The sequence below is a fragment of the Lampris incognitus genome, chromosome 11 (assembly GCF_029633865.1).
Source record: "Lampris incognitus isolate fLamInc1 chromosome 11, fLamInc1.hap2, whole genome shotgun sequence".
In the NCBI taxonomy this organism is placed as follows: Eukaryota; Metazoa; Chordata; class Actinopteri; order Lampriformes; family Lampridae; genus Lampris; species Lampris incognitus.
Window position 1 is genome coordinate 17,338,153 of NC_079221.1, and position 12,097 is coordinate 17,350,249.

Here is a 12,097-nt window from a genome sequence, read left to right on the forward strand (position 1 = left end):
GTCAACACCTGCGACAAAGCAGAGTGAACACTCACACTACACACACACACACTTCACAGCAGACTGTTACCAGCGCTAACAACAACACACAAGCCCATCAGCAAGAGCATGCTGAACCTCCAGACACGAACAATCAGCGACAACCAGACACACAGCCTGGTTACACCACGAGGTCAGGTCGCACGATCAAACCAAGACAAATCCTTGACTTATGAATGTTAAAAAAAAGAGAGAATTTTACACCAACCTGTACTATACCTGCTATGTTTTGAAAAGAAATATTTACAGCGTTCACTTACCTTATGTACCTACCTGCTGTTTGCAGTTACCAGTAATGAAATGAAAAAAAAAAGATGAAATGTTATTATGGTGTCACATTTAGACAGTGAAGGAAATGTTTTACACTACTTTGTTGCAGTCCAGTTATATAAGAGTTCCACTTTCATATTCTTTCTTATTAAGATTGTATTCGCTTATAAACGTGCTCAACGTGGTCTGTATCTCTGCAGAGAAAGCAGCACTTTTCAGAAAAAGGGAGATGTAATATTTGCTAGTAATATTTGATTTGCTAATGTCCCTTACGGCTTTCCGTAGCGCCACAACAAAGTCACGTGATGTACGTAACAACGTCAGTCGGAATCCGGTCGGTGAATAAACACCCAGCACGAGAGAAGTCGTCCTTGCTTTATTAATGTTATAAGTTAACATAGCCAGAGGGCACAGATCATTACAGCCACAACCCGTCCTCTGTGAATTCGCCTGTTAAGAGTGTCGTCGACGTTTCCCCCACAGAAGCCTAAGTGTCAATTGCGTGTATTTTCCCAAGGCCTCGCTACTTGTATGTAGAGATAAGATGTGAATTTCTGTGTGAGCTGTCTTCCCCATACCTACTTTATTATGAACCCATGATTTATTGATCTCATAAGTTTTGGCAGCCAAAAGAGTCAGCCCCTCCACCATTACCACCCATAGAAACAGATCTGTGTGGTGCAAGCACATGTGTTTCACATCCACGGTAATCAGAAACCGTATCAGAAACACGCTGGGGATATTAAAATAAAAACAAACAGATTTCTTTTCTTTCAATCCCATCTGATCCCCGCTCCCTTTTGTTATCGATTCTCTTTTCAGTCTAAATGCATTCTGTCTTTATTGTCTTATCGTTCTGCACATTGAACTGTTTAACAGCGACACAGTGCTTGCACACACAAACTGAAAAGCTACAAGCTTTAGTCCACAGGCTCTGCTCTTAAACACTCTTTCCAGGTTTGAAACCCAGGCAAGAGGCGCCCATTTTATATTGTGCACCACAGCTGAGGAAATATAGCATTAGCTGGTGTTAGTATAGTATGGCAAGTCTAATATTAGTTATGCTGAATACTTGTAATAAGCTACACCAGCTCAGTCAGGTAAAAGAGCACCATGACCAGTCTTGCCAACAATTGTAGAGTTCCCTTCCAAAATACTTTATATTCATTATGGGGGGCAAAACAAAACAAAACAAAAGATTAACTTTGGTTCGGAAATCAATGGAAATGAACTCAAGTGATTTATAAAAACAATATACTTTACAGTGAAATTGCAACGTTTTTGCATGTTTGTGTTTTTTCCCAATGCAGATTTTACTTTTTTTTTTAATTCAAAGGCCGCATATTTTATTTTGGAGTGGAACTCTGCAATTTACCCAGCAGCACCCAGCACTGTAGCATAGGGTCATACTGCACAAGTTGCCCTGGTCTTGGGTTTGACCACTGGGTTCCTCTGGGTCAGGGAGCCCCTGTAGATGGAGTTTCTCTTAAACATGTCCACCTGTCCTGGAAATGCACAATGACAACAGAATACAACTCCGTGGCTTGTCTTTCAACACAATTCAATGAACATTGTTTTATTTCAGACCAGCAAGAGTTCGTATTCACCTCCTACATGTGCACACATTATTCCCTTGTGAAGTGCACTGCATTGTTATATGTGAAACATGCTTTATAAATAAAACTTGACTAATTAATTGTTAGCAGGTCTCCATGGGATTTCATGAAATAAAAACCCCTATTTGACAGCACGTCAAATCAGCACTCAGATTTGACTCCTGGACTTGCTACGCATGGGAGGAAAAGTTAAAAAGCAAAAAAAAAGAGCAAAAAAAAAAGAAAGAAAAAGAAACAAATAAAAAACCTGCCTTCCTGGTATGTTATCCTTGAGCGAGGTACCTTATCCCTAGTTACAGTTTTCCATCGTAGCTGCCGAATAACCAGCAGTCGTAGACTGTGGTTGTACTGGGCACCTCCAATATTTTCAAGTGTGTAAATGTGAAGCACAGAAGTAAAACTGATGAAAACAAACATTCACATATATCTTCCCTGGTCAAATGGTGGAAAAATGACTTAACAAAGACTAGTTTTACTGTTATTTGGAGACACTTCTTCATGTAGAGCATCTGATCGTCACCCATTGAACCCGACAGACCTGTCATACAATCTTGGAGTGTGTTTCCCTGTGTGAACTGGGTGCAGTAACTAGAGCATAGTGTGCTTGGATTCTAAACAGGGTTAATATGTTCAATTAGTCAGTAGTCCCCGTGGGGTGTGCTCCGAAGGGTCTGTTCTTACTTGTGGGAAAGCCGTGGGAGAGTCTTCCTGTGTGGATCGGGATCGCAGACTGCAAGAGACCACAGGGGAGAGAAATAAGTACACAAAACCGAACAAATAGGGATGCCAGAATAAAGCAAGAACCTTATTTGAGTCCTCTTGGGATTATTTCAAAAGGTTTTTTTTAGTATGCATCATGTGCATATCAAACAATAAGCAGTCATGCAACAGACAATTTGAAATGATTTCCAAGCTGTTAACTCACTTATATCTCACCTGAGTCAGGAGTGGAGATAAATATATCAAAAATATATTTATGATTGCTTTTTATGTTTTTATTATATTTTTTATTCTATTATATAAAGTGTTGGGGGTAACGCGTTACAGTAATGTGTTACATTTAGGCAGTAACGGAGTAATATAACGCGTTACTGATACAATATCGGTAATGTTATTACAGTTACTGTGCCCATGTAATGCGTTACCGTCTTCTATTTCATCTTTTATTTCACGAGTTTCTGAACGAAATGCCACTTCCGCAGTCAGCGTCAACACCAGTCAGCACGAGATGCTATCTGACGCTAGAGCACCGCGCGCATGTCTTGTTGATATAAATTCTACTGTTCCTGAAGAAGCGCGCAATGGCGACGACAGCAGAGCCCGAGTCGACTTTTTCAAAATGGATATACTCCCACTACTTTCAGTTTGTCCGAGCAAAAGACAAGAACATCACTGTAAAGTGTCAAGTGTTATGTATTTCCGATCAGTCGCGATCTACTGCTAGAAATAGCACAAGCAACCAGAAGAAGCACCTGGAGAGTTGCTACTAACGACCGCAAGCAGAGTGACCGGGAGGATGGCGCGAGTACATCGAAACAATTAAAGCTGGATTTTTCCAGACCCGAGTCAAAGTTGGTGGACCCAGGAGAAGTGCGAAGGCTGGTGGCGGAGTATGTCGTGGAGGACATGCTGCCTCTTGCTACGGTGGAATCACCAGCGTTCCGAAAACTTGTATCCATGATCCCTGTCAGATCAACTCACAAGGTAAAAACCGTGACTAGCTAGTCCCCCTAATGCATTGCTAAATAAGTCCTAATAAACACAGCCTAACGTTAGCTTACCTAACTAGCTAGCTAGCTAACGTCACCCTTAATATTCGGACTTGGCTCAAATCAACTAGCTAACGTTAGCTAACCTAGCTGGCTAGCTAGATTAGGGGATGAACTACTAGCTAACAACTAAAGGGATTGCAAAACTGGTGTAAAACGGTAGCTAGCTAGCTAACGTTAACTTACTCTAACGTAACCAAAGGTTCATGCTGTTTCCAAAGAAGCGGGAGTTGGGTTGAGGTGAGGATGTTGCTAACGTTAGTTGGCTAACTTGCCCCAACCAACACAGCGTGCAATGGAACTAGCCTTGTTGTGGTAGGCTAGCCAACGTTAGCTAGCTAACTGTAGCTGAAGGCATGGAGTTATTGGGAAACAAACAAAAAGGGTAACGTGTAGTGTTTGCCATCTTCTTATTTTTCAGCATGTACTACCAGATTGAAAAACCTTTGCCAAGGATTTGGACAAGGCCTATGCAGCGATGGAAAAACAGCTGAAGAATAAATTAGATGCCCAGGACTATGTGTCAGCAACAGCTGATATATGGAGCAGCAATAACAAGAGTTTCCTGGGAGTGACTGTTCACTGGATCGATGAAGGTACACTCAATGTATTTGGTTGTGATGAGATGTGCCCTTCCCCCTCTCCCACAGAGTTTTGAGCATCTTTTTGATGGAAAAGAGCTCTATAAATACTATATTGGTATTATTATTGTTATATTATTATTAATATTTATGTTGATTGACAGGTTCATTGGTAAATAGCCTACTGTAGATAGTGACGTAGATACACAGCACGCATGTGAGTCAGTTCAACTAGACTTTCAGGAGAGCAGTCACATGTTTGGTGTACAAGATGACTGGATTATTTTGATAAAGCAAACTCAACTATCTCTCCGTTTCTTATGACAGGTACCCTACAACGAGAAAAGGCAGTTATAGCTTGTAGAAGATTCAGGGGCCGACACACGTATGTTGCAATTGCAACAGAGCTGAAGGACATTTTTCCCCAATATGGACTGACCAACAACAAAGTGACTGTATGTGTGACAGACAATGGGAGTAATTTTGTAAAGGTGTCCGAGGAGTTTCAACAGCAGCAAGCATAGTCTGAGTCTGATGAGGAGGAGACCTGCACAGTGTGCTCTCCACCACCAATGAAAATGCTGAAAACAGAACATGTGAACTGCCTCCCCACTTTAGATGTGCAGCCCATACACTAAATCTAATTGCAAACGATGAGGTAGATAAATGGCTGTCATCTAATTCAGAATCCAAGGCTGTGTATCGTAGTGCTACAGGCAAATGTTCTGTACGATGGACAAAGGCCAGCTGCTCTACAATAGCATCAGAGTACCTGGAAGAGGTCAGCATTAAAAAGTTGATTGTTCCTACTGTAACCAGGTGGAACTCATTCTATGAGGGTTACCCTCACCTACCGTGTAGGGTTACCTCACCTACCGTTTAGGGTTACCTCACCTACCGTTTAGGGTTACCTCACCTACCGTTTAGGGTTACCTCACCTACCATTTAGGGTTACCCTCACCTACCGCTTAGGGTTACACTCACCTACCATGTAGGGTTACCCTCGCCTCCCATTTAGGGTTACCCTCACCTAACGTTTACCAGAACCTTCACCCGAACACCTACAGCTCAGGGATGAGGCTGTGTATCGTAGTGCTACAGGCAAATGCTCTGCACCACGGACAAAGGCCAGCCGCTCTACAATAGCATCAGAGTACCTGGAAGAGGTCAGCAGTAAAAAGTTGATTGTTCCTACTGTAACCAGGTGGAACTCATTCTATGAGGCATATTCCCGCATTGCAGAAACGCCCCTCACTGTTATCAATAACCTCTGCACAAAGCTTCAGATTAAATGTATGAACGACAGGGAGTACCAGTTTCTAAAAGAATACTGTTCTATAATGAGACCTTTCACAGCTGCTTTAGACATTTTGCAGGGCGAGGAGAATTGTTTTTATGGAATACTTCAGCCAACATTAGAAATTCTTATAACCCTCGCAATTAAACATGGCCAATCGCAGATGACCAGTGGACTGCCAGACATCATTGTGACCGCAATCAAAAGTCGGTTTGCAACAACTCTTGACTCCAAGGAGGCTTTGCTTGCTGCTGTCTCACTCCCCAAGTTTAGGCTCCGCTGGTTGAAAGAGGAAACGAGAAAAGACAACAATAAGCTGTTGCTCATTACGGAGTGCCGCTCCTTTACAGAAGAACCAGCAGCCCTGACACCTAATCCTCATCCACCTGTTGCTGCCTTCAATGAGGATGACTTTTTTCCTTTGATGCAGAGGTCAATGTAACCACTGCAGCTATGTCAGTGGAAACAGAGGTGGTGGACTATCTCAAATCTGATACTGTGATGGAAAGCCTGCACAAGTTTCCACGAATGAAAAAAGTGGCACTCCGCTATAGCACAGCAACACCATCCAGTGCACCAGTGGAAAGACTTTTCAGTCTTGGGGGACTTGTCCTCACTCCAAAGAGAAACTGTCTCAGTGAAGCACGCTTTCATCGCCTACTCCTGCTGCGTTTTAACAAGTTCTTTAGCAGTATGTAGTAAAGCCTTAGGTCAAGGCTAATTGCCTTCTATAGTTTATTTTTATTTATCATTTATTATTACTATCAGCCTTTATAAGGCTGTATGTTTCCCTTGCTTGTACTGCAGGTCTACCCTGTTTGGCTGTAGTGTTATTTTGTTGTTGATGAAATAATAGCCTACACTACAAGCTATGCACTTGTTTATTTAATGAAGTTTAGGTTATGTATTATTTTTTTTTCATGAAGGACTGAAATGAATCATATTTTATAATTAATGAATGATGCACTAATATTTGTTGCTGTTGGTCCAATACTATTTCAGGGATGGAAAAAATGAATGCCCTTCTGGTGGCTGTATGTTTAGTGACGCTCTAACATGAAGTTGTTGAAGTCCAAGTAATTAAAAAAAGCATAGAAAAATATATTTTGTGTCTTGTCTTGTATTTGTTTGTTGTGATGTAATTATGTGTAATCAGCTCCAGTTAATCTGAGCTTCTGTGCTTCCATTATTCGCCATGAAAGAAGTAGTATGTGCTTTGATTTTTTTAATGCCTAGGTTTCGGGGTTTAGGTTGGTGAAAGTAACTCAAAGTAATATGTAATCAGTAACTAATTACTCTACACAAAGTAATGTTGCAGTGTAACCTATTACCTTTAAATGAAAGTAACTAGTAATATGTAATTTATTACATTTTGGAAGTAACTTGCCCAACTCTATATGTTTCTATATTATTTCTTTATGTTAAATAAAATTAAAATAGAAATATTTTGAGTCTTGTCAATTTTTTTTTTTTCGGGGGGGATTTTTCCCCCATTGTACTTGGTCAATTATTCTACTCTTCCGAGCCGTCCCGGTCGCTGCTCCACCCTCTCTGCCGATCCGGGGAGGGCTGCAGACTACTACATGCCTCCTTCCAAAACATGTGGAGTCGCCAGCCACTTCTTTTCACTTGACAGTGAGGAGTTTCACCAGGGGGACGTAGCGTGTGGGAAGGTCACGCTATTCCCCCCAGTCCCCAAACGGGCAGACTGACCAGAGGAGGTGCCATTGCAGTGACCAGGACATATACCCACATCCAGCTTCCCCTTCCGGAGACACGGGCAATTGTGTTTGTAGGGATGCCCGACCAAGTCAGAGGTAACACGGGGATTCGAACCGGCGATTTCCATGTTGGTAGGCAACGAAATAGACCACTACGCTACCCAGATGCCCGAGTCTTGTCAAATAATAATACAACTCTCAACCCATTATAGCTCTTCTCATCAAACGATGCAGCGCTGATCTTGATGATTAACAATTATCAAGATACAAAAAGAATGGAGTTGAACTAAATTGGCGGCCTGTCCAGGGTGTCTCCCCAGCTGCCGCCCAGCGACTGCTGGGATAGGCTCCAGCATCCCACAACCCTGAGAGCAGGATAAGTAGTTTGGATAATGGATGGATGGATGAACTGAACTGAAGTGAACTGAGCAGAATTTACCTTTCTCCTGCCTTCATCCACCGACATGCCAGCAGCACTCAGAGCAGCAATCCTGTTCTCAATGTAAGAGACCTTAGAGAAGGGAAAAAGGTGTCTTTCATTATGCTGCACATTTCTAATGTGGAAGAGCCTGTAGGCACACAGAAAAGACACACAGTCGGCCCACAGGTTTGACTCATTTTGTCGATTTGGTTACCTTAAAGGCCTGGCAGCTTTAAATAATGAATAACATCTGTGTTTAAATATGAGTTCTCTTCAAATAATGTTAACATTTAAGACATCGGAGCAGCGCTTAGAACCAAGAAGGTATTTTTCAAGCGAGTTCAAGCAAGCATCTGTCCTGCCAAGATGTCCATCAACAAGACACTGAACTCCTGTGGGCGAGCTGATCCCGGACTCTGACCTCCCTGTGTGTGTGTGTGTGTGTGTGTGTGTGTGTGTGTGTGTGTGTGTGTGTGTGTGTGTAATCAATGAAGGAATCATAGAAAATGACCTCGTATAGCTCAAATGGGCAGAGGATGGTAGCAAAGAGATGGCACTTCTCACTATGGCCACTCATAACATGATCATACGGTATGTACCTGTGGTTTGCATAACAGCCTCCACCAAACTAATTATGTCTCATAAATACACTTGCACAAGAGATTTAAGTTTATTTTTTTCCATGCAACATTTCAAGCAATAAGTATTTTATGTAGGCTTTCTAGTGTCAACTGAAATGATGCTGTAAATCACCGGTGGCCAGAATGTAGTGGAAATAGGGCTGGGCAGTGATCCAATATTATTGTTTGTCATCTTCTATTGGTATTATATCTGGGTGAAATTCGGATATTGTTGTATTATGATACACAGTTTTGTTGTGTTAATGACAGCAAAAATCTATTATCTGGAATTTCTCACAAAATGTCTGAAATATTTGAGGCAGCATTATTTGAAACTACTTTTGGATGCTTTACATCAACAAACAATTCAGTATGAACTTCAGTTGAACTTTTAAAAATGGTATTTTTGCATATGTCATCAGATATCACAATGAATTTGAAAGTCTTATGTGCCCGGAGGTTGTTTCTTACCTCACTCTGGCTGTTTTGGATGCCAGCAGCTGCTTGGGCTACCTTGCCTTCCAGCTCAAAGAGTAAAGCCGTGGACCCTCTGAAGTCCCCCTTGGCACTGTCCTCAATGGGGCACTCTTTCACCTCCAAGCTCTCTGTTGAGCAGTACGCCTAGACCAGAATTGGCAGGTATTTTGCAACTTCAGATGAAGAACTGTTTGCAGATCCTGGACTGAACACAGCTGAGCATAACTGAGTAAACATATCTATGGTATCTCTAACTGGCCATCCCAAAGACATGTTGCTAAACTATAGCATAAAACTTTGTGACTATAAAAACGATGCCGAGCTGGCCCTGCTACTGCTGAACCGGTAAGCAGCATTGTCATTAAATGTATATTCATGTAGGAAACGTTATAATTATTCAACAGTATTTTATAAAGTGGTTATTCATAAACCTGGCAGTGTTTTACAACATGATTTTCTCTTCGCTTGATATATCCATGGGATTCCTGTTTTAGGTAGCTTGTGAAATTATCAGACGTTATTAGCCCTAGTTATGTCACTTGAAACAGGAAGTGACATAACTAATGCATGTGTATGAGTGTGTTTTGTATGTTTTTGTTTTTGTTTTGCATTTTTCCCCCTTTTTCTCCTCAATTATATCCGGCCAATTATGCCACTCTTCCAAGCTATCTCAATCTCTGCTCCACCCCCTCTGCTGATCCAGGGAGGGCTGCAGACTACCACATGCCTCCGCCGATACATGTGGAGTCGCCAACCCCTTCTTTTCACCTGACAGTGAGGAGTTTCGCCAGGGAGACGTAGCGCGTGGGAGGATCATGCTATTCTCCCCAGTTCTCCCTCCCCACCGAATAGGTGCCCCAACTGACTAGAGGAGGCGCTAATGCAATGACCAGGACACATACCCACATCCGGCTTCCCACTCGCAGACACGGTTAATTGTGTCTGTAGGGACACCCGATCTAGCGATCCCCGTGTTGGTAGGTGACAGAATAGACCGCTATGCCACTCGGATGCTGTGTTTTGTATGTTTTCATATTTGTATATTATGCTCCGATTCCTGTATAACTGCACTAACACCTGGTGGTATGCATATTTATTTTCTACATTTGCACTTTTATGATTGTGTTTCAGTTGTATTGTCACTTTATGTAAAGCACATTGTGTTGCCCTTAATGTAAAATATGCTTTAAAAATAAATAAAGATTGACTTGACTTGACTTGCAGATGGTTGCTGGTGTTGTTGGAAATCCTATTGATTGGTGATATGGTCACTCGAGAAAAATTTAACTGATTGTGACTTTAAAAATATGCCATGTGCTTTATCCTTCCACTAAGAAACACATCCTTCGAAACACAGCAATCAAATACAAAATATATTTACTTTTTATATGTATAAAAGACTTTCAGCTGTGTGAAAGAGACATCATTTTCTGAATGCTCCTCTATGTAATAAAGGAAAGACTCAGTTTGTAGTGTTTTCTTCAGGTTGTGCTACTTTTGAGAGTTTTAAGAGAATGCCAGTAAACAGTCCAAGCAGCCAAGCTGGGCAACCAGCATGACAATATATTTCTTGTTAACTTTATAGTTCAGAAAATATGACAGAGATGATGGTGCTTGAAAAGGAAATATAAACAACAAGGCTCAGTGACCTGATTTTGAATATGGTACAGGTAGCCTTCCATGAGCCAGGGCACTTTATATTTCACTTCACACTTTGTCCATATGATCAGTTAAGGTGGTGCTGATGAACTAACCGGCATAGTGACAAGTTTGGCACAGGTTAATCCAAGTACACATGCCTCAGTGTACACTGGACCAGTCAAAATATGCAATGATCATGATGGCATCCGGGTCTATTCTGTTACCTACCAACATGGGGATCAGCAGTTCGAATCTCTATGTTGCCTCTGGCTTGGTTGGGCCTCCCTACAGACACAATTGGCCGTGTCTGTGGGTGGGAAGCCAGATGTGGGTATGTGTCTTGGTCACTGCACTAGCGCCTCCTCTGGTCGGTCGGGGTGCCTGTTCAGTGGGGAGGGGGAACTGGAGGGGGGGACAGCGTGATCCTCCCACGCGCTATTTCCCCCTGGTGAAACTCCTCGCTGTCAGGTGAAAAGAAGCGGCTGGTGACTCCACATGTATCAGAGGAGGCATGTGGTAGTCTGCAGCCCTCACCGGACCGGCAGAGGGGTTGGAACAGCAACCGGGACGGCTTGGAAGAGTGGGGTAATTGGCCGGATACAATTGGGGAGGAAAGGGGGGGAAGACCCCCCCCCCCCAAAAAATGCAATGATTATGATTTTTAACAACTCAACAACTAACTCAGTCAAAATTTTTATGTGTAAAATGTTCTGATGAAAAATTGGGACTTGTTGTGCAAAGGCCTTAGTCTCAGGTTTAGCTGTACCGTCTGTGTAGATTTGGGGATGGGGGGGGGCTGTGACCCCTCCAGACTGTTTTTGAGTGAGTGCATCTAAAATATATATGCTGTTGTTAGATGTTAAAGTTTTTGTATTTTCTAAATGAACAATATAATCCTCACTGAGAAGAAAAGTGGCACACCACAACCACTATTCTCTCTTACCCTCTCTCGTATTTTATTACTTGGAATTGGTATTACATGGTTTCATTCTGGTAGGATTTCACAAATATCTTTGAAAAGGATGCAGGTAAGAAGTGCCCTGTCACCTTTAACATGCTCAGACAAATTAATCTTTTGATGAACATTTTTAAGTGTTTCTGATGTGCCAGCTTGCTTGTTTGGTTGGTTTGTCAGCTGAAAACACGATCCAGATAAGCTCACTTTAAGCTTTGTTGAACTGCTGCAAAATCATCTAGTTTACAATGCCAGTGTTAAGCATCCAGTCTGGATATCGTGCCAATAATTTGTAACTTAGTTACTCAGCAGTGGAGGCTGGCCAGTACAGGGTGCTGGGGCGCCGCCCCCTTCAGACATCAAGAGATGAAAATCTACTCAAACATGTTACACATAATTTAGCTGCATAATGCAAATAATTATGAAATAAAAGTGTCTTTCAGTCTGTGAGCGCCTGTCAGCAGCCATTAAATATTGGTTCCAAATGGTATTTGGGTGATTTCTGTCTCAGTACATAAACTTCCTGGGTGAGGGGCGCCGGCCAAATAATACCTTATGTAAGCCCTCAAACTTTTGGCGAGCAGGTTACCTGACGCTGCTGTCTAATTAGTTTCTTCAGATTTTCCAGGGGGCGCAGTTCTGTGCGCCCTAGACACTCCCACTTTTATTGGCAGCGAATTGGTATTGTTT

The 12,097-nt window shown here is 42.2% G+C and overlaps 1 protein-coding gene across 1 annotated transcript in view; it reads right to left on the minus strand.

Annotated features, from left to right (window-relative positions):
- The window catches only part of mlphb (melanophilin b), a 64,972-nt gene that overhangs the window by 8,434 nt on the left and 44,441 nt on the right, over nt 1–12,097 (minus strand). The window contains exons 12-15 of the mRNA XM_056289743.1: nt 8,806–8,955; nt 7,733–7,804; nt 2,607–2,655; nt 1,720–1,814 (exon numbers count right to left, since the gene is read on the minus strand). Coding sequence (XP_056145718.1) covers nt 1,720–1,814; nt 2,607–2,655; nt 7,733–7,804; nt 8,806–8,955 — 366 coding nt within the window. The remainder of the gene's footprint in view (nt 1–1,719; nt 1,815–2,606; nt 2,656–7,732; nt 7,805–8,805; nt 8,956–12,097) is intronic.